This window comes from Mytilus californianus, unplaced genomic scaffold (assembly GCF_021869535.1).
Source record: "Mytilus californianus isolate M0D057914Y unplaced genomic scaffold, xbMytCali1.0.p SCAF_9, whole genome shotgun sequence".
NCBI classification, from domain to species: domain Eukaryota; kingdom Metazoa; phylum Mollusca; class Bivalvia; order Mytilida; family Mytilidae; genus Mytilus; species Mytilus californianus.
Window position 1 is genome coordinate 37,057,757 of NW_026262745.1, and position 23,855 is coordinate 37,081,611.

A 23,855-nucleotide genomic window follows, 5' to 3' on the forward strand; every position below is an offset into this window, starting at 1 on the left:
GTGACGTACGGTGTCATGTAGTCTCTATCATCAAAGACATTTGGTCTCTTGAAGAGAGTGGTTTCATTGGCAATCTTAACAATTATTCTAAGTTCCATATATTTTTTTTTTAAATCGACCGTCACTGATGAATCCTTTGTAGGGAAACGCGAGTTTGGAGAATACAGTTATACATCTGCATGGTATCTTTCATGAATGTTTTAATTATTATCCGAGATACAGACCTATAACCACCAATACTAAAAATTGACCAATGAACTATGAAACTAAGGTCAAGGTCAGATTGCCACTTCTTGTCGGATATGTAAATCATACATAAATTAAATCTAGCCTATGTCGAGAACTCATGATTGATCGATAAATGACGAAAGTAAGGGCAGTGTCAGTTTACATGCAATTAGACATCTATATATTGCAATCATCCAATACAACCAATAGTGTCCACCTATTGTATTTATTATCTAAGATACCACACTCATTAAGACAAACAAATAAACCATAAAAATGTATTAAATTTCAGACATACTATTTGCGAATAGTATGTTCACATTACAATCATTTCAGAAAATATACTTGGTCTACAATGAGATTATTAAAAAAAATCCACCAAAATCTCATGAAAAATAAGCATCGACCAATAGCACATGAAAATAAGGCCAATGTTAGATGAACCCCGTTCAATATTCTAGTAGAAATAACAAGCCCTGCATACGCTAATTGTAATTGACCCATTGCTTAAAAAGCATCAGAAAAAAAAAAACCGAACCATAAAAATAGAAACATTGACAAAAGGTTAGGTGAAACCTACCGGTCGGACATGTGCACCCTACAATCAGCATATACACAAACAAAACAACGAAAATTAAATCAAGGACAAGCTCTTCTCAGGCGAAACTAAATGTATGTCAAAATTATAAATGATCATAAATGCTCATAATAAAGATCTTCTAAAACTTTTCCAATGAATCATTTTAAACGTAAGTGAGCGGTAAATTCAGAACATATTGATCATACTGGATGGAGAGTTGTTTCATTCAATTTGGCACTCATACCACATCTTCTTATATCTAGTGAAAGAAACGAATATTTCATGTACAAATCATTTATAAAGTGAGTATGGTTTGTATTTAACTCCAAAAAGGTCATGGTGTTTCGAAGTTCAAAATGAAACCTGCAAAAAATATACAAATTATTATATCGGACATAAAGCAAAATCAGCGGACAAAAAGCAAAACGGACCAAAAGCAACGGACAAAAAGCAAAAGTGTCGGACAAAAAGCAAAATTATCGGACGAAAAGCAACGGACAAAAAGCAAAAGTGTCGGACAAAAAGTAAAATTATCGGACAAAAAGCAAAACGGACAAAAACCAACGGACAAAAAGCAAAAGTATCGGGCAAAAAGCAAAATTATCGGACAAAAAGCAAAAGCGGACCAAAAGCACCGTATCATTTTATTCGTCTTTTTAATCATAATATGGTGAATTTTCTTACCATAAATTTCTGGCGGACAGTCGTCATTATCGTCTCTGATCCAATCTGAAAAAGTATTGAGCAATGTACTTTAAAAATGAAAATATCCCATGTATGAAAAAATAAGATCATATGACTTACCAATACATTTGGTAAACATTGTTTAGAACCTGCATACATGATTTATAATAATAAATAATCATACAGATAGCACTTTTGTTATGATTATTGTAGGTCTCCCATTTTATTAATAATAATATACCCTTTCTGTACTTCCTAGGCCAGTTTTGTTGGTGATTGCTGCCATAAATTGTCAACAGATGGAATAACTGTTATACATGCAGATGACGACGAATATTTTCACCTGTCTTTAGTTTTCTAGTTTGTGTTTTAATGACTTACTTTAAATAAATCAAACACAAACGGTAATTACTGTCCATTACTAGATTTAGATATTTCAGTTTTACACGGGAAACTCTACACAAAAATTCACGACAGAGGGACGATTGTTCGTTCCCTATTGTTAATTTTCCTATTTTGGACGGTGATGTTCCTTTGGCACAATCTTACGGTGTTTATTTGTCACAAACTCGTTCGCTGTGCCCGTGTGTGTAGCGACGTTTCAGATTTCAATGAACGTAATCTATGTATTACTGGTAAATAATAAAGTCAGGGATTTCGTTACCACAAATGACCTAAAACCTTTATAATTTTTTTCAATAGATACAAAGATTTGGTTTGGAAGTTTGGCTGTACACGTAGAAAATTTATTTCAAACGGGATACCACATCATAATTTTTAACGGAGATGTTGTTTACTGAGCCCGGAAGTTAAGATACGATCCTTAAAATAAACTTATTCTAAAAGGTGACCAATTCAACACTGTGATATGATCTTTGAATATTGTTTTTATTGGTATAAATATAGATTTTATAATCAGTAAATTAAAATCAAACTAAATATTAATGTTAAATACATATGCACATTCACGGTTCTACAATCTATCGATACCTGTATCTTGGTCATGTTTTTCTCTGTGGTTAATGACGTCTTTACACTAAATCCATTGTATGTTGGATTTGTACTGATTGATTGATTGATATTTTAGTTTTGGATACATGATTTTATTATTAGTTGTTATGGTTTGAACTAGCTGTCAGTAACTGCGAGTACTCTCAGACATGTACTTAGTGTCGTTTTTGTTGTGGGGATGTATAAATTCCCTGCCACGTCCGGTTTATGTTTTGTTCATTGTTTTTCTGCCTTGTATCGATCTTAAGCCCTTTTCAACTGATTTTTATAGTTTGTTTAGTTTGTTATTATGTTGTATACCTACTGTTACACCACTGTACCAGGTTAAGGAAAGGGTTTGCCGCAAGCAAACTAGTTGAAACCTGCCACACTCTGTATGTGCCTGTCCCGAGTCAGGAGCCTGTAATTCAGTCGTTGTCGTTTGTTGCTGCATATCATATTTGTTTTTCGTTCATTGTTTTGTACATAAATCAGGCATTAGTTTTCTTGTTTGAATTGTTATACATTTGTCATTTCGGGACCTTTGATAGCGAACTATGCGGTATGGGTTTTTCTCATTGTTGAATGCCGTACGGTGCCCTATAGCTATTAACTTGTATGTCATTTGGTCTCTGATGGAGAGTTGTCTCACACCACATCTTCTTATTTTTATATTGTTTGTCTTCAATTTCTATTTTCTTTTTCAGTTGGCGTTGTCGGTTTGTTTTCGACTCATGAGTTTGAATTTCCCTATGGTATCTTCAGCCTTTCAAAAGTTTATGATTTGTGAAGGTATAAACTGGTATCTTTTACAGTTATACCGTATAGTTATATATGACGATATGCGGGAAGGAAAAGGGTAATGTAGCCAAATTTATGGATTCGATCGATAAATGTCTTCCTTTGAATTTATCTTACTGGGAATATTCTCTATCAATTGTTTTTAAAGGTAAATTTGAAATAAACTCTCCGAAGATTTTTCAGACTCCATCATGACAGGGTTAGTCATTACACAATTAACGTGTAATAAATGCCCTTGTATATGTTCTATCGATCGTAGTCGTAATACCTCTCTTTTCCTTGAGCCAGACTTAATCATACACCGTATGTCAAGAGCATCACAAGTGTCACTTGTGGAGCAGGAATTGTTTACTCTACCTGAGCATCTGAGTTGACACAATGTGTATTTTGAATGCTGTTTTGTTGAATTTTGTGTATCTCTGTTGGGGTCATTATGACCATCTTTAAACAAATGATTTTGATTGTCCCCCCCTCCTTGTAATTTTTTTCTTCTTACCGGTACATAAGAAGTAGTGATTCTCGGTGCATGGTGCATCATGCAATTTAGCATTGACAAATTTAAAAACAACACATCCCTGATTTGTATCTTCTGGTTGTCCACTTTCCCAAAGTCGTAAGTTAGATATTGTGTTATTCATCTGTCTTTTCAATCCTATGAACGCAAAATTTCTGGAGACTCTGAAAAGACATACAGTTGCAAGCTACTAGTAACAACATTGAAATGAATAGTTATATAAATTGTATGCAAGGTAAGCATGAATATATTCTATTTGACCAAAAGAAAATTTTGCGCATGTTTTAGACAACAGCCCAACAATACAATAAAGCTAACGACATAGGTCAACATACGGTCTTCCATAAACAGACATGTGTCCGTACCATTAGCTCATTTCAAAATTGTATTTACTATTACTAAACGAGTTTGTCTCCCATCCCGGTACTACAGTTTTACTTTATTTATTTATTATTGTCTTGATTATTAAAATTATTTTTGTTGAAAATAAAATTAACATCTTTAATCGCATTTAGAAAAGTGACACTTTAAAATTAAATGTCCGTTAAATGGATATTTTTCCAACCCATTCAACATTTTATACATGTAGATGACTATACATGATGAAAGATTTTAAAATATCAACACACACACTATATTTTTGTTACACCGATGCAAATACTGGTACATTTGACATGATGACATGAGCCTGCCTCTACATAGGGACTTTTATGTTTCGGTATGAAAAAAATATATTGGTGAACAATTGTGATTGAATTATCCCTCTTGCTGCCAGGAGGGCCACATCACCTGTGCTGGAAGGACACGTATGTCCATAGTTGTACTGTTCATTACTGTATCTTGTTTCAAATGAACACCGAAGATAATATACAATACTTTGTATAGTGCAATTTTTTTGTTCGATGGGTTTCCAATGTAACGTGCAACAGCACAACATGGAGGAATTGTTATTTGTCCTTGCTACTGCGTTGCATACCCTTTTGACCACTATTTGCGTCAAACATATTTTGATCTAAGTAGTTTCCCCTATCGTGTTTAAAATGTTTCACAGATCTTGACTATATATTTATAATTAGGAACTATATCTCCATTTGAGATATTATAGTTAGAGAAAATGATTTCAGGAAAACCTTTATTTCGTCGCCTACCGTTCTTTCTATAATATATGTTATGATATAGTTTGTTATCTGTTTTAACAAAATCTTTTTGATGATGTCAATTTGTAGACATTTGAATCTTTCGTGTCTGAACGTTCAAGATAGAAAACAATCAGTAAGCTCTAATGCTCGACCATGACATCAGTGTTTCAGCATTGACCAAGATTTATAAACGTGGTATATTTGCGGTGGATTTAACTCATTTGTATACAAAACCACAAATTGCATATTCCTGAGTAAAATTGACAATCGACGGTTATGGCTACCCTTATATTCCCTTGCAGTAAATGGCAACTAATTTATTAATGCAACTTGTGCGTTTTAAACTTTTTTATCTAGTCGATTGTCCATGGTAGCTTGCTCGACATGAGTGCGAAATCTCGTGGGTTTGATCCGCAGCTGGGTGAAATCGAACACTTTAAAATTTTGTTTCCTGCTTATCAGCGAAGCATTTGGTATTTAAGAGTTAGGGAAAAGATTGGTCGGATTCTGAATAACGTGTCTGATTAGGGTGATATATTTTTTGGTGGACTGATACCTTGTGAAAGAGAAAGTCAACAATCTGACTACATGCAGTTGTGCTTGTATAGTGCACGACAGGGTGTCTTCGTATCACATTTAAATGTTCTCTTCCTGATCTTACATGTATGATTAAACTGACTATTTCCGAAAACTGTTCACATTTTACTTTTTTTTTATCAGAACGATTACCAAAGGTGATACATGTATTTTCTAAAGTTAGTTTAATGTCTTTTAGCAGCATCCGAAATAATAAAAACCTCAGATTACGTGGAAAAATTAAAAAATAGATCTCAAAAGATCTCCAAATTATGTTAATTTTATTAATAAAGGAATATGATCACACGATCTGGTCATTTTAGTGCATACAATTCCTTTGGGATGTTACTGTTTTAATATTTGATTATAAATAAATTTGGTGTATTTACTGTCTTCTGATTGGTTAAAAGTATTACCTTTATTTTCAATATTGTCAATTTTTATATCGACACACCCACTCTGACGTTGTGTATTCATACGCCAACATGTGTGTACGTTGTTATTGTTAATATAAATAATATAAAAAGCTCTTTGAGCCTTATTTTTGATAGAAATTTATTTATAATGAATGGCTATTATTTATTTTGAATTTATTGAACAAATAAATTCAAAATAAATAAAAGCCATTCATTAAGTAAATGGACATTTTACTCATTTTTTTTATCAAATTTAATATAAGAAACAGCCTTTACCAGAGATACTTTACAACATCTTTGTATTAGACATTTTGTGGCAAAATTTGAGGGAAGAATGCTCCTCAGCTATAATTACCTTTTGATTACAAAACCTCAAAAAAAGTCTTAGAGGCTATTTAGGAGGGGGTTTTAAATGTAAGAAGCTGGAAGGCCTAAATCAAATATGTAAGGCAACATCCAAAAATGGAAATACTGACATCGGCACACTTATTTTGTATGTTATTTGCTTGATTTATAATAATTTGTGATTTTCGATTTCAATGGGACACAAAGTATATTTATTATACTTTCTAGTATTCCGACCTTCGACACAATTAACTCACTTTGTATTAAGCATTCCGTTACGACTTTGTATGAAATATGAAAATATCAGCATCGAAATGTTAAAAATGGAAAAAGAATGCCAAGTAATTTGTTATAGGACTCATTGAAGTTATTATAATAACAAGCATTCTGAGAGTATTGCATGGCAATACATTGTCCCTTACCGGGTAAAAATTCTTTATACTGGAACAGAATGCTAACTTGTTCTATAACTTGTCATGGTGTAAACAAAAAGAAAATATCAAGTCAATATCTTCAAGCATGACTAAAAACAGTGTGGAAAACTGAATATATGAGTGAATTTTTTCAAGTCCAAGGACCATAACTCTGCACAAAATTATCAGCCCGAAACAAAAATTTGAACTTGATCTGTAACTTGTCTTGATAAAACTATTTATCAATTGTCAATCAATATCTTCAAGCATGATGAAAAAAAGTGTGGAAAACCTATAACACTCTTAAATTAGATATGATGTAATACAATGTATATCTATTTTCAAATTATAATCAAATATAATTAATAGTTCCAAATATTTTTTCTTTCATTTGTCACAAACTAATATAGATTTGTAACTTACCTATAAAATTTCAACAACTTTTATCTACACAATGTAATGTAATGAAATATATAATAAAAATAGATTATTATCTAATTAAAGGATTTCACTTAATAAAAATATATATATATATATACATGCAGCATTCAGAAAATTAGTTTATACAAAATAACATATAAACCTGCCACAAAATTCCTCAAACAATTTACCAAAGAATGTCTTTTAAAAAATGAGTTATCTCCCTTTGTACAGATTATATGGTTTAACATAGTACTCTAACATTAGTTCTGGAGTTTTTTCATGGACCATAACTCTGGACTAAATCAGCAGACCGGAACAAAATTCGAACTTGATCTATAACTTGTCATGATAAAACTATATACCAAATATCAAATCAATATCTTCAAGAACGAAGAAAAAAAGTGTGGAAAGCTGAGTTGCCGGACTGACGGATGGACAGACGGACGGATAGACAGACGGACAGAGTGCAAACCTAAAGTCCCCTTCGACTTCGTCGGTAGGGGACTAAAAACAAGAGGCTGTCAGAGACACAGCAAACCGGATTTTCCTGCAGAGGTCGAACCCTGAACAGTTGAGCAAGTATGGACACTACATTTAAACTTAAAACAGCTATAAATTTGGATTGTGATTGAATATTTGACACATCATAGGTTTGTGACACAAAATGAATGTAGTCAAAGAACTGATATATTTGAAATTGGACTTTTAAATACCTATTATGGTCCAATATCCAAAATCTAAGTACATATTAGAACCAGCATATCAAAGAACCCCAAGAATTCAATTTTTGATGAAATCAGACAAAAGTTTAATCTAGGACCCTTTGGACCTCAATGTGGACCAATTTGATAAAGGAGCCCACAATCCAAAATCTCTCAATACATGGTTAGATTCAGCATTTCAAAGAACCCCATAAATTCAGTTTTTGTTGAATCAAACAAAGTTTAATTTTGGACCCTGATTTGGACCAACTTGAAAACTGGGCCTAAAAATCTAATATTTAAATAGAGTTTAGATTCAGCATTTGAAAGAACCCTATATATATATTTAATTTATGTTGAAATGAAACACAGGTTAATTTTATCCATAATATTTTCTGTGCAAATGGAAATAACTCAAACTGGATAAATAGTTCTCTAAAATAAGATATGATGCAATTTTTCAAATTATAATCAATAATATAATAACAACAACCAGTGATGACTAAGTTCTCTAAAATTAGATATGATTTAACACTCAAACATTGTTAGAATCAGCATATCAAAGAACCAAAGAATTCAATATTTGATGAAATTAAACAAAAGTTTAATTTAGGACCCTTTGGACCTCAATGTGGTATTATCTTATTAATAATGAAAAGCTCAACCGTTTACAAATTCTTAAACAGGAGGGGGGGGGGTCGGGGTGACAAAAGGGGACTCACCTTATATTTCATTTGATTTGTTTTATTGACCCATACAAGAATATATATGGTTTCGGAGTGGGGATCTTGACCATTTACAAGTTTTCAAAAAAGAAGGGGGTGGGGGTTACCCCATGGGCTTTCCCTATATTTCATTTGATTTGTTTTATTGTCCCATACAAGAATATATATGGATTAGGGGTGGGGATCTCGACCGTTCACAAGTTCTCAAACAGGAGGGGGTGGGGTGACACAGGTGACTCGCTTTTTATTTCATTTGATTTGTTTTATTGTCCCATACAAGAATATACATGGTTTCAGGGTGGGGATCTCGACCGTTTACAATTTCTCAAACAGGAGGGGTTGGGGTGACCCAAGGGGACTCGCCTTATATTTCATTTGATTTGTTTTATTGTCCCATACAAGAATATATATGGTTTCAGGGTGGGGATCTTGACCATTTACAAGTTTTCAAAAAGAAGGGGGGTGGGGGTTACCCCAGGGGACTTCCCCTCAATTTCATTTGATTTGTTTTAATGTCCCATTCCAGAATATATATTGTTCAGGGGTGGGGATCTCGACCGTTTACAAGTTATCAAAAAGAAGGGGGTGGGGAGGTACCCCCATGGACTTCCCCAATATTTCATTTGATTTGTTTTATTGACCCATACAAGAATATATATGGTTCAGGGGTGGGGATCTCGACCGTTTACAAGTTATCAAATAGAAGGGGGTGGGGGTGACCCACCTGGACTTCCCCTATATTTCATTTGATTAGTGTTATTGTCCCATACAAGAATATATATGGTTTAGGGGTGGGGATCTCGACCGTTTACAAGTTCTCAAACAGGATGGGGTGGGGGTGACCCTAGGGGACTCGCCTTATATTTCATTTGATTTGTTTTTTTGTCCCATACAAGAATATATATGGTTTTAGGGTGGGGATCTTGATCGTTTACAAGTTTTAAAAAAGAAGGGGGGTGGGGTTGGTCCCGGGGACTCCCCCAATATTTTGTTTGATTTGTTTTATTGTCCCATACAAGAATATATATGGTTTAGGGGTGGGGATCTCGATCGTTTACAAGATAAAACTCAAATTTTTTTCCATGAACCAGTAATAAAACACCAAAATAATACTCTAAAATTAGATATGACTTAACCACTCATAAATCTCTAAAATTAGATATGATTTTATATCTATCAATTAAACACATCACTTTTCAAAACAAATAACTCAAACTTATTTCCATAAACCATTAAAAAACCAGCAAAATACTTCTCTAAAATCAGATATGATGTTATATCTATTTCCATATTATAATCAAATTTAATTAATAGTTGCTAATATTGTTTCTTTCATGTGTCAAAAAATAATACAGATCTGCAACTTATCTATCAATGTCAAAAACTTTATCTCATAATAAAAATAGATTATTATCTAATTAAAAACAAGTTCAGATTCAGCACTTGAAAGAACCCTATATATATATTTAATTTATGTTCAAATATAACACACACAAACTGATTAATTTTCCCAGGGGACCTGCCCTTTATTTCATATGATTTGTTTTTTGTCCCATACAAGGATATATATGGTTTAGGGGCGGGGATCTCCATCATTTACAAGTTCTTAAACAGGAAGAAGGTGGGAGTGACCCCAAGGAACTCACCTTTTATTTCATTTCATTTGTTTTATTGTAACATACAAGAATATATATGGTTTCGCGGTGGGGATCTTGACCGTTTACAAGTTTTCAAATAGAAGGGGGTAGTGTTTACCCCCGTGGACTTCCCCTATATTTCATTTAATTTGATATATTGTCCCATACAAGAATATATATGGTTTTTAGGGTGGGAATCTTGACCGTTTACAAGTTATCAAAAAAAGGGGGGTAGGGGTTACCCCAATGGACTTCCCCTATATTTCATTTGATTAGTTTTATTGTCCCATACAAGAATATATATGGTTTAGGGGTGGGGATCTTGACCGTTTACAAGTTCTTACACAGAAAGAAGGTGGGGATGACCCGAGGGGACTTGACTTTTATTTCATTTGATTTGTTTTATTGTAACATACAAGAATATATATGGTTTCAGGGTGGGGATCTTGACTGTTTACAAGTTTTCAAAAAACAAGGGGTGGGGGTCACCCCAGGGTACTTCCCCTAATTTCAATTGATTTGTTTTATTGTCCCATACAAGAATATATATGGTTTAGGGGTGGGGTTCTCAACCGTTTACAAGTTTTCAAAAAGAAAGGGGTGGTGTTTACCACCGTGGACTTCCGTTAAATTTCATTTGATTTGTTTTATTGTCCCATACAAGAATATATATGGTTTAGGGGTGGGGATCTTTACCGTTTACAAGTTCTTAAACAGGAAAAAGGTGGGGTGACCCAAGGGGACTCGACTTTTATTCCATTTGATTTGTTTTATTGTAATATACAAGAAGAACAATGGTTTCAGGGTGGGGATCTTGACTGTTTACAAGTTTTCAAAAAGAAGGGGGTGGGGTTTACCCTCGTGGACTTCCCCTATATTTCATTTGATCTCTTTTTTATCCCATACAAAAATATATATGGTTTAGGGGTGGGGATCTCGACCGTTTACAAGTTCTCAAACAGACACGCTGGGGGTGACCACAGGGGACTCACCTTTTATTTCATTTGATTTGTAACATACAAGAATATATATGGTTTCAGGGTGGGGAGCTTGCACATTTACAAGTTTTCAAAAAAAGGAGGGTAGCTGTGAACCCGAGGACTATCCCAATATTTCATTTGATTTGTTTTATTGTCCCATACAAGAATATATATGGTTTAGGAGTAGGGATCTCTACCGTTTACAATATAAAAGCACATTATCAAATTGAAGTGAGGTAGGGGTAAGAATATATAAGATTAACGGACACTTAATTATCTACAAAATGTCTAATAATGAACAGTAAATTCCAAACTTCATTTATACAGTAATACTAGTAAGTTTCAAACTGTATATATATACAGTCCTACAGATCTTATCAGAAAACAGAAAATTTTCAAATAAATCTGTCACTCCAATGATTATCATATGCTAAAATATTTCCAAGATCTAATTAATAATGAAAATAAATCATTATCATATGCTGAAATATTTATAATATCTAATTGAACAGAACTATGGTTGTTTAACATAGTACTCTAACATAATTAATAATGTAATAATCTTCAAAATGTCTAATGATATAGCTTATAATCATTACCACTTAGGAAATAGATAATTTTCAAATAAATCTGTCACTCCAACTTTTATTCTGAGATAAGACAAATCATAACATAATAATAAGAGTAAAATATTTAAAAATTCTACTTTTGGATATTAAAAATGGCGATAACTCACAAAAGAGATATACTAAAATCTTGAAAATTAATAGAGACCTTCATTAACAACATATTTAAATTTGAAAAAAAATTTATAAAGCGTTTTCATGTTATTGTGCTGACACTGTTTGGCAGCCGCCAAACCGCCCAGCCGGCGCCGTATATCACCATTTTAATAACCGATATTTCCTTCGAAAATCCGGTTAAAAACAAAGGATATGAGGTATCCATCCATGACACAAAATCAGTACATGCCCAGTAAAAAACACACAAAAAGCAAAGGAACAGCGCTTTTATTGTTTTTCTTCAACTCAAAGTCACAGTGAGGCTTTCAACAAGGAGCCAAAAAAAAAAAAAAACCTCACCTCACTGCAAGTTTAAGACGGCCACTAGCACCGGCTTGAGCGGAATTATTTGCAAAAATAATTTGGATAGACTTTGTAAGATGTAACACCACCAAATCGGGCCCGTTCAAAAGAACATACTGGAAAGTAGTACATATTTAAAACAAAATAGTTCCTACGTAACGGATAAGTTCACATTTTTCCAATTATACTTTTATTAACACAAGTGTCCAGAAGGTTAAATTGAAATTAAACAAAAGACTTACCCTTTATCTTTCAGGAACTCTTTTGCCATTAAATGTCTTTCCATGGTGTCAATCATCGCTATTGATTTATTTAGCTTCTCACATTCAGTTCTGGCAGTTTCAAAATTTGCTTTTACTGAACTAAGGTAAAAACCTTTGAAAGCATAAAAAGCCATTATTCAAATTGAAGTTTAGAAAACTGTCTGAGAAAAATAATATGAATTAATTTATGGTTTCAAAGATGTTCTTTGACTTCGTGAGATTTGTGTAGCTCATTAAAACAAAATAATTTCTTAATGTTAACTCTATGCGAACTATTTAAAGAGTGGGTTTGCGATTATGTAATAAACATGTAAAAACCTCAATAAATAGTCCCAGGGCATATATTGTGGATAATGAATAAATTTAAACTATGTTGTGATTATAAAATGCAACATTCATTTTCTAAAGAAATTTAACGAAAGCTTTTATTTTATGTGGTTTGAATTACCATTTCGTCTTATTGCAATGTAACTGTTACCAGAACTTGTTTTGTGAATAGTTAACGAACTGTTGTGACAGCTGTTTGGAAACTACACGATTGTATACTACAGGTTTATAGCATATACGCTAACGAAATATATAAAATTTTGCATTTTTTAAAGTTTAAAAGCAGATCTAGAGATAGCCATAAATTCAACTGACCAGCTGCAAGGAACTTTCATTATGATTTCCAAGTTATTGTAGGAGCTGCCTATAGTTAAAACAAAGTCAGGGCTGATCTCGAAACATGAAACAAAGTTCGAAGGACGTAACCATTAGCAAACACAATAAGCAGCTGCGTAAGGAGTAAGCATCTGAGTAAGGAGTAAGCAGCTGCGTCAGGAGCAAGAGCATGATACGCCCGTCTTCTGCATGTTTAAATTGAATAAAAAGGAATATTTAAAAGAGGTTACATTATTAGAGGTTATTAAAATGGTTCTGTATACAAACTTTCTGAGGATATCACTCGATGTATGTATATTGCCTCAAATATGACTGTTAAAAAGCCCCATAAATCTGGAACGACAAACCAGAAAAATCTCAAAATCAAGCCTGCATCTGCCAATCCCAACAACAGTGAACAGTTCGTAGTGAATTGACCCAAGAATTTTAGAGCTGGTGTGTGACATGTAAACATTGCAAATTAAATATGACGTTTAAAGTCCCGTAACTCCTGAACGACAAATAAAAAATGATAAAAAATTTTGAGGTATCTTACTTTCACCAATTCCAACCAATAATTAAGGTTTCCAGTAAATTGTGCAACATGTGGAAACATTTTTTACTTGAATCGGACAGTTAAAGTCCCATAACTGTGGCACGGCAAACTAGAAGAATTTCGAAATAGAAAGGAATCTACCTTTCATCAATAACCGTAACAGTGCTATGATATCACTTCAAGCATAATGGAGTTAGTGCACAATATGAGACAAATTTTCATGAAAAAAGTTCCATTACTCTAGAATCCCAAAAGTGAAAATCTTGAAAATTGACAGAGCACTGTGATGAAATTTCAAGAAAATGTATCTCAGGAATGTTGTGTTATTGTACAACATTTGAAAAATTAAACAATTGTCCACAAACAAAGTCCCATAACTCTTGGATGACAAAATTGGAAATGGTCAAAATCTAAAGGGAGCTTTCTTCTTTCAATCATAATAAGTGTTGAAATTTCATGTGAATTTTTTGAAGCATAACTGGATTTGAAGAGTTGACATACGGACAAACGGTTGAAAAAGCGGGTGGACGGATGGGCGGACTACAGTATACCCCAATACGTACTATCTGATGTGTGACAAAACGACACAAAAACTAAATATATCAGCAATAGACAATATGATCCTTGAGAAGATAACAATCAAGACTTTTAAAACAGTTGAGAATAACAAAAATTGAAAATCAATTAAAAAGTTGAAGAAGTGAACTCGACATGTTATTCTATTCTTAAAGGCAATCAGTTCCTGTTCCAATACGCCATCCGTTGTGTTGCTCATTACAAGTAAACTGTGTTTGAAAGCGACAATCTGTCTATCGGAAAAGTCGTGGGTGTAAACAAGTATAGGCTAACGTACGACCTTCAACAATGAGAAAAAATACCCTATACCATAAAGTAAGCTATAATTAAAAGGCCCTAGTATAATGAAATGAATAACAATTCCAAAGTATATCTAGTGTGTACTTGTGTTGATTCGTTTATGTAATTGAAAACCAAATATCGTCTTGGTCAAGTGAATTAGAGGGTTCAAATATTTGTACTCGACCAATTTTTTATTGAACTGTGATTATTTGTAAATGGCAATTCAACCACAGACGTATACACACAATAGACCTGATAACGTTGAAATGAATGCGCTCAGTTGTGAAATGCTAATGAGAGGACATACGTAACCCAACATATCTCCCTTTTTTATATCTTTTATCTCGATATTTCTTCCACCCTGAATCCTGTCAGTCCTATTGAAATACATACCACAATCATCTTCATCAATCTGCCCATCATTATCATTGTCCGCTTTGTCGCCTGGAACCATAGTCTTATTTACGAAAACTTCCTGTAATTGATTGATATGTTTTAAATTGGAAGACAAAATATAATTTCACAATCAAGAATACACAGGGGCGAATCAAAAGACTTCTGCAGGTAGCTCAAATGTCAAACAAAACAGGGTTACACTTACACAGAGGATGATTAGAAAACAGTAGATGGATTAAAAAAAAAACAAGTTCATACCGGTGTAGAGAAATAGGAGTAAGGTGACCGTCTAGGGCGAATCAGAAAACTTCGTCAGGTGGCTCAAATGTCAAACAAAACAGGGTTACACTTACACAAAGGATGATTAGAGGCAGTAGATAGATTTAAAAAACGAGGTTATTCCGGGGTAGAGAAATATAGGAGTAAGGTCGCCGTCTAGGGAGAATCAGAGAAATTCTTCAGGTGGCCCCAATGTCTCAGTAACAAAACAGGGTTACACTTACACAAAGAATGATTGGAGGCAGTAGATGGATTAAAAAAAAGCCGAGGTAATCCCGGGGTAGAGAAAAAGGAATAAGGTCATCGTCTAAGGCATACATTTGTAGTGTATGACTCCTTCTTGTAAGCGGCGTCCGTATGGCTATACGATATGCACAAATAAGTGCTATTGTAACAGCTCTGTATGGGTTCCTTGGATGACCTGTTGAGATGTCTAATCGCTGTTCAAAATGCCTTCATTTTCAAGTGGTCAAATTTCATCCGAAGGCTTCCACCCTGTCCACGCAGTACACCCATTTTGCAGAATTTCCCTATTATATTTAGTCTTCATTTCATTTCATGCATTATACAAAGAGAATTTCAACAAATCTGCAGATTTATAATCTAAATTATATTTAGATTTACTTTTTCAAAATGATTGAAATGTATTTCCTCATTTTTATACGATTAAATTTGTGGATTTTGGACTGTAGAATTCAACACTTTAATTTGATAGCTTCTTTCACAAAATATTTAACTACTTTAAGTTGTAATGTACATGACTCAGGAGTATTCTTTCTCGTTAGGTGTTTTGGGAAATCTGTCCCAGAATTCAAAGATGATAATGGCCGGGTGGCTGTTAAACGACCAGTGACAAATTAAATACATATTTAGGACAAGCACATGGTAATGCGATATGAATATTAACACTGCTTTTTACTAGTCCAAATAATTATGACGTCTGGATAGACTGTGTCGTAGGAAGGCGTCACACCAAAAATTAAAAATTAGCCTTTCAAGACGTCATAATTATTTGGACTATGCTTTTTACTAGACCGACAAGCTGAGACGAATTTTCAACGTGCTATTTCACAAGATAACAGTCCACAGGGAGACATGTCACACTACCCGGACACATTATTCCGACTCCGAGCAGATCAGGTTTTGTTCTAACTCTTTAATGCCGTGTGATTAGCGGAGAAGCAGCAAGTACCAATGTTAAAGTCTTTGGTTTGACCCGGCCGGGGTTCAAACCAATGACCTTCTGCACTCGAGGCGAACATGCTACCACGACTCAGAATTCGAGGAGTACATACATTACTTAGTACTAGTTATTTATCCTTGTGATTCCTGTATATATTGTAGAAGACTATAACCAGCAGAAATTAAAAAAAGTTTATTTGTAATGTTCCTTTTATCATCCTCCCGCAAGTTTGAATATGCAGGCTCAGAAATTTCTCTTTAACGCTATATGGTAGAACTGTTGGATTCATAGATATGATATAAAAACCAAAACAATATGACATAACAACTAAAATAGATGAACATACATGCGAAAAAAAAAGATTTTTTTTAATAAAATCGAAACTAACAAAAATTACCATAATTCTGTTAATTTTGAAGAATATAGTAAAATAACTTGTCACGATGTTTTGGATCTATGTATACTTTATAAAATGCAAAAAAAAATCATTTTGATCCTGGTACCTTCATTAGCCTGAAAATCTCATGGCTGGTCACATATATGCACCAAGTTTACATTCAGTCATTGTGTCTCATATGAACATTAAAATAAATTGGAAATGAATAAGGATTAATCAGTACATACCCGTAGAAACGGCTTACTGAAATATTGTACTTCTTTGATATATGGTCTGTTGGGATGGTCCTTTTGACCAAAAAATGTACCATGCTTGTAGCCTGAATTGGAGGATGAACAGGAACTGCTATCAATTTTAATTGCAATATATCCAGAATGACCTATAATTATTTGTTCAGAATTAATCGTTACATCCTCATCACCACTAATAATAGCAAATCCGTTATATCTACAGTGAGTATTAAACTTATTTTCAAAGTATTGTTCAGTTGGAGGTACATTCAACATCAGACCTTGTTTTGAGCCCGTTGTAAGTATTTGACATATCATGATAGGTTTATTTGACGTCACGTGAATAATATCTCCTCGGTTTAGGGCTCGTTGTATATAATGTTCTGTCAAATTTATCCGCGTTGTGATCTGACCATCAATTTTAACAACAGTTTCATTATATCGAGCAATTATACGGATCATGTCACCCATATCGTCAATATTAGAATCAACTAAAATAAAATCCTTTCCCCAAGTTTCTACGGGTGTCATTTGTGCAAGGAATGTACTTTCAACGTCTCCCCTTCTGATTATCGTGTCAATTCCTCCTGCAAAGACTGCAATATTTTCTGAACTTTTTATAAGCGTTCCGGTGAAATCACATTTTTTACATTCCAACAGTAGTGCCTCGTTATCAGATAACTGGATTTGTATGTGTTGTCCTTCACTGTAGGATGCATTGTGATACTGTACTTCCATACTTTTGTTTCTTGGTAGAAATACATTGACATGAACAGTACCGTTTGTATTAGGAACAGTAGCCAGTGCTAGAAAACAGCTTCCGAGAATCTGACAATATGTAATAACTCTATATTCTTTTCCAAGACTTTCAGTTGGGTATACTGTTAGTGGTTCCAAGTCGTCGATCATCAATCTTAACGATACTAGATTTTGTCGAATAGCGTCAGCTTCAATATTGATATACACAGCTGATTGTGTTACATTACCAGGTAAAAGATGTTCACGTGGTCTAACATGAAAGTTATAAACTGCCTGGTTAGGGGACAACTGTGTATTTGCCTGCCCATTTTTTACTGATAATGATATTTGTGGATCTGAATTATTTGTTTGAACTTCGATGGAGACATTCACTTCGCCAGTGCTGTTAGTTGCAAACGGTACCATGACAAATGAGACTGTTCCGGATACAACTGTAATATTTGTATAATTTCATTTCATAAAATCAATAACACAATAATGATAAAATCAAATTCAATATTTACCAATTACAACAATGTAAAGCAATATAGTCATACATGTATTTCTTACAGTCTTTCCTTTCCTTTCAATTATCTTTTTTTTTTTTTTGTGTTTTCGTGTACTAATAGCACTTTATAAAAGTGTTAGCCACACCCTAAATTCACTGAATCAGGACAGGAGTAACATGAGAAATGTAAGATATGTTTATTAAAGTATCGACTTAATTGAAGGCCGTACTTTGACCTATAATTGTTAACTTTTTATACATTGTGACTTGGATGGAGAGTTGTCTCATTGGCACTCATACCACATCTTTCTTATTTATATTAATTGTAAATTTCAATACTATGTATACTTCATTATATCTTAATGAACAGTTTATTACAGTTTGTTCTTATGTTGGGCACCACTGTCCCAGGTTAGGGGGAGGATCAAGTGCTTACAAACATGATTAACCACGCCACATTCTTTATGTGCCTGTCCCAAGTCTGGAGCCTGTAGTTCAATGGTTGTCGTTAGTTCATCTGTCATATTTGTTTTTCGTAAATTGTTTTGTAATAAATTATGCCGTTAGTTTTATCAATTGAATTGTTTCATATTTTTCATGGGGGCCTTTTATATCCGACTATACAGTATGGGTTTTTTTCTCATTGTTGAAGGCCATACGGTTGCATATATACTTACTTCATTTGAAGTTTGGTGGATGGTTGTCTCATTGGCAATGATACCACATCTCCTTATTTTTATATAGAAAGAAAATTACTTCTTTGAAATCAAAATCCAACAACAGTTGAAAAAATTGTACAAGACAGACAAGTCTAGCCTCATCTTTTACATCCAGTCAATGCAGTGTTTACTGTACTACATTGTAACTTTTTGAGTATGTTCACTATATGTATACCAAATGCACAGGGACGCAATCATACTACAACTGAGCTATTTTAAGAATCGAAGCGAGAGGCTTTTAACATTGCAGTATAAAATACAGGCTAAAATGGCTGAAACGTCAAATTTGCAAACTTCGTGTTGAAAATTGGCTAACAAGGTCATTAAAAAAACAGGTTGCGGGGATGAAACTTGAAACTTGAATGTCCAAAGAATAAGCAAGTCCAAACCTTGTATGTGTAGTCGTTGAACTCTAGGTTCCCACGTAAAGTTAAAATGCCCCTATTTAAAGAAGAATAAACTCACGAAAACACGAAAAATTCACTAAATTCGCGTTCATTGTTTTGATTTTGACCGCCTGACAACTTTACGGAAATATCAGAGTGATTATAACCAAGGATTCTGTAACGGGCAACTTATAATATCCGTGTTTTAAAGATTTTAATGATATCAAGCCAGTCCAGTTCAAACTATTATCACGTGGTACAATCCTCATTTACATATTATGAATATTAATTAGCAAAAGTACTACTAATTTCTGGCTATGACAATAATATCAAGTTTCACCGACATTTGAAGGAGGTCTTGATACACGATTGATAATAACATTTTTTCGTGGTACCCTAGAAGACTCCCCCATCCCCAACCCCATCCCCATCCCCATTTCTTTTTGTGTTCGTGTTGGTCATTCTTCAGATTTTATATGTTGTTTTTGTGGACTTGTTTGTCTTTTCGTCGTCGTTCTTTGCAATGGCGTTGTCAGTTTGGTTTTACCGTCAGTTTGGTTTTACCGTCAGTTTCTCTTTGACTTATGAGTTTTTTTAAAATCCCATCTTGGTATATTCCGCCTCTTTTTCTTATAAGTTATAGAAAACTACTAACAATATGTCAGAACAGAATGGACCCGTATTTATTTATTTAAGATTTTATTCAATAATCCATGTAATAAAATTTACTTTCATATGCAATTCAAAGAGTAATTTATTCTGTTGATTAAAATATTTAATCAACCCAACTGTGTGACAACATAATTAATGAACTCGCCTGTGTGTCAACATAATCAATCAACCCACCAGTGTGTTAACATAACTAATCAAACCACCTTTGTGTCAACATAATTAATCAACTTACCTGTGTGTCAACATAATTAATCAACCCACCTATGTGTCAACATAGTTTACCAGCCCACTTGAGTGTCAACATAACTAATCAACCCACCTTAGTCTCAACATAATTAATCAACTTACCTGTGTGTCAACATAATTAAGCAACCCACCTGTGTGACAACCTGATTAATGAACCCACCTATGTGTCAACATAATTAATAAACAATCTATGTGTCAACATAATTAATGAACTTACCTGTGCAATGAAATAGTAGGAGGACAAAAAACATGACTATGTAATCCATCATCCATTAAGTGACTTTCCTGGAAAAGACATTGGTTTTCTATTGTATTAACATTCAACTCCTGGAAAAGACATTGGTTTTCTATTGTTTTGACATTTAATCTTTAAGTGCGTTGTCAATGTGTTAATTAGTCACAAAGGACGTCTTATTTAAAACTCCCAAGTATTTAAAATTGCACCATATATAATGCTGAGTTGTTTCAAGACACATATATAAGTAACTAAAACCTTTCAAAAAATTCAGGCATTTTCTCTCATTGTTATTCATTTTTTTTAATTTTAGAGTTAAAAGAAAGGGAAAGCAATTTGAATTATGATTTTAATGAAATTTAATTTTCTTGAAAAAAAATTAATGAAAAATTAACAAAAAGTGCTATTGCCCCCCCCCCCCCCCCCCCCCAATAAAACTGTATAAATTCTTAGTACTGTCAGACACAGGCGATAAGTAGGGTTTTTTTGTAAATATTTTAAATTGTAAAAAGAAAATGATGGAAAGTCCCGGATGCGATGATGTTATAATATATGCAAGAAGTAAGTCACATAATTCTCATTTCATAATCAAAGCACACAGTCAATGATTTCAAAATGAAAAGCTATTCAAGAATGACCCGAATATTTGTTTAGAAATACAATGTAATAAGATATTGATCGTAAAAATGATATGATATTTTGCATGATATATTGCCCGATATAATCAACTCTTTAAAATACAATATTCTTTTAATTATTTATTAATATATTTATAGACAATTGATTATTGTTACGTTTAACCTGTGCAACTCATAGACAAAGCTTATAATCAAACCTAGCTCGTAAGATAAAGGAAGCATAAAGAGGATGACGACAAAGTGACAAAAAAGGTCTGCTTAAAACTAAAATTTCTACCTAATGGACTGCAAAACAAATGTTTGTCGTAATAATGTTAAATAATATCATTATTAATCAGCGATATCATGTATAATTATTTTTTTTAAAATTGACCTTTTATGTATTTTTCGTATAAATCCCTTACATCTGTTAGAGTCAAACGAACCCCATTTTGCTGAAAAAAATTATGTCAAAGCACCTGCAATGTATTGAAAATCGATACAAGGTCTTAATTAAAGGGCCATTAGCTACGAATTAGCCAAAAAATCATATTTTTGTTGTTTCCAAACATTTATAAAAGCTATAAAAGCAGAAAATAGAAATAATATTTCGCTATTAGCAGTAAGTTTAGTTTAATTTCTTCAAAATAAGCTAAAACCATCGCTGATGTATCTTTGGCTTGCAAGTCAATAGTTCAATCTCATTTGCATACGTATTCGTGTAACCTTTAACTTTACCCTTAGAAGAGTTGCGCATGTGTTCAGCATAAGGTCAGACTGTGCATCCATTAAAAAATTGTCAATATTAAGAAGTAAAACAAGGGAGCCACCAGAAATAACCATTTTGTTTATTAATCCGGCCTACAAAACATCACGCAAGAAATACTGATACATTATAAAGAGTGCATGCATTGTTAATTGTTTCTTTTGGACTTTCATTTATTGGAATATACGTTTTAGTATTTTAGAAATTAAATATGAGAATTTTCAAATCGATGAACATGAATTTGTAGGCTAATGCCCCTTTAATTAATTGTAAAAAAGCTATATTAATTTTACTGGCCATATTTTTGTGTCGGAAAAAACTCATAGTTAGCATATTTGTACTATTTAGTGAGTGTGTCACGGACAGCAAATAAAAATAAACCAAATGAAATCAATGCTTCTTTTTGTAATTTTATTGGGGTGTAAAAGTGTTGACCGAAGCACATTTTCGCTTCATTTTAAAAATGTGTGCACGATCAACACTTTTACACCCCAATAAAATTACCATTCACATTCTTATAATTACATTTTTATGCTAATAAGACCATGAAAAAAAAGTTTTATCAAGTTTTTCTTTTATTAACCTGTGCACTTTTTTTGTGGAAGCACGTGTCATCACGAATGCAACATTTCATTCTGATATGAAGGTTAATTTTTGAATGACGCGCGATTATTGTTAGCCAATTAAACTAATGGATTCTCGTGAAACATACACGTAATGTAATTATTAGTGTATAGCAACACAATATTTCCTACAGAACGTAACCAAACGTTACTGTGCACTATTCTATGATATTATTGATTTGTATATTTTGACTTATTTGATCCGTTCAGGAATAGTCACATGTTAAACTATATTTTCAAAGGTCGATTGAAAACGGCGGATAAAAAAGTGATATTGCACGGTTATGTTTAGAATATCTAAAAATCGACATACTTTGTGACGTCATCTTATGAAATTCATGATGTTAAAAGTTTTAAAAAGTGTATATTTATGATCGATTATTTATTAAAAAAAATCTTCAAATGCATAAGATGTATACACAAAAACAAAAAAAATAATTGAGATATCAACTAATATGTTGTGATAGTCAAAGAGGCAATATGATATCTTTAAAATTCCAACAAAATTGAATGATCGAAAAAGAGAATATAATGCACTGACGATTTTGATACAGATATGGTCGGAAATTAATAATATAACAATTGTAGCCTTTGTATGAGGTCAATACAGGTTATATCGACCCAAAGAAGAACATCGACCTCGAACTTCGTCCTCAGTCAATATACTTCTTTCAGGTCAATATATCCTTGTATCGACCTCATACAAAGGCTATAATTGTATAGTATTGCACCAATACAAATATAGCTTCAAATGATCGACGTCATCAATGACAAAAATATGTTTGAAAAGTTGTCCAGCTTTGTAATACCATAAAAGGCATAAATATCGGCGAATATAATCCCTCGTAGAATTTATAAATATTACACTATCCAGTTTATGTAAAATCTACTCGGGACAATACTTTGTTATTATAAAACACCCATGCAACCACGCATCCCATATTGCCTGATAGGACCCAACACTACTTTAGTGTTTCGGCAGTTAAAGCTTAGAATGGTCATCTTAAGATGCATTATTTTGATATAATCAAATATCAAAATTATTCATGTATATATTGATATATTGATATTTTAATTCTTCGTCAATAGATCTAAATTTTATGACAGGTCTGCAATCATCAGGGGTCCAACTGTCAATTTTATGTCAAAGTCTTTAACTTTGATCTGCAAAACATATTTCCTACACTTTTATGTTTGATATACGCAACTATTGGTGCAACATTGAATATTTGTACACAATCTTCGTCAAACTGCAATAAATGTCAATGTTTCATGATACGTTTTTTTAATTTTACGTATATATG

At 33.1% G+C, this 23,855-nt stretch overlaps 1 protein-coding gene across 2 annotated transcripts in view; it reads right to left on the bottom strand.

The window, feature by feature from the left end:
- LOC127716634 (uncharacterized) overlaps positions 1 to 23,855 on the bottom strand; it is a 75,586-nt gene that overhangs the window by 46,020 nt on the left and 5,711 nt on the right. For both annotated transcript variants that reach the window (XM_052222879.1, XM_052222878.1), the window contains exons 2-7: positions 20,528 to 20,595; positions 17,039 to 18,231; positions 14,950 to 15,031; positions 12,480 to 12,612; positions 3,780 to 3,961; positions 1,493 to 1,537 (exon numbers count right to left, since the gene is read on the bottom strand). In XM_052222879.1, coding sequence (XP_052078839.1) covers positions 1,493 to 1,537; positions 3,780 to 3,961; positions 12,480 to 12,612; positions 14,950 to 15,031; positions 17,039 to 18,231; positions 20,528 to 20,579 — 1,687 coding nt within the window. In that variant the 5' untranslated portion in view covers positions 20,580 to 20,595. The remainder of the gene's footprint in view (positions 1 to 1,492; positions 1,538 to 3,779; positions 3,962 to 12,479; positions 12,613 to 14,949; positions 15,032 to 17,038; positions 18,232 to 20,527; positions 20,596 to 23,855) is intronic.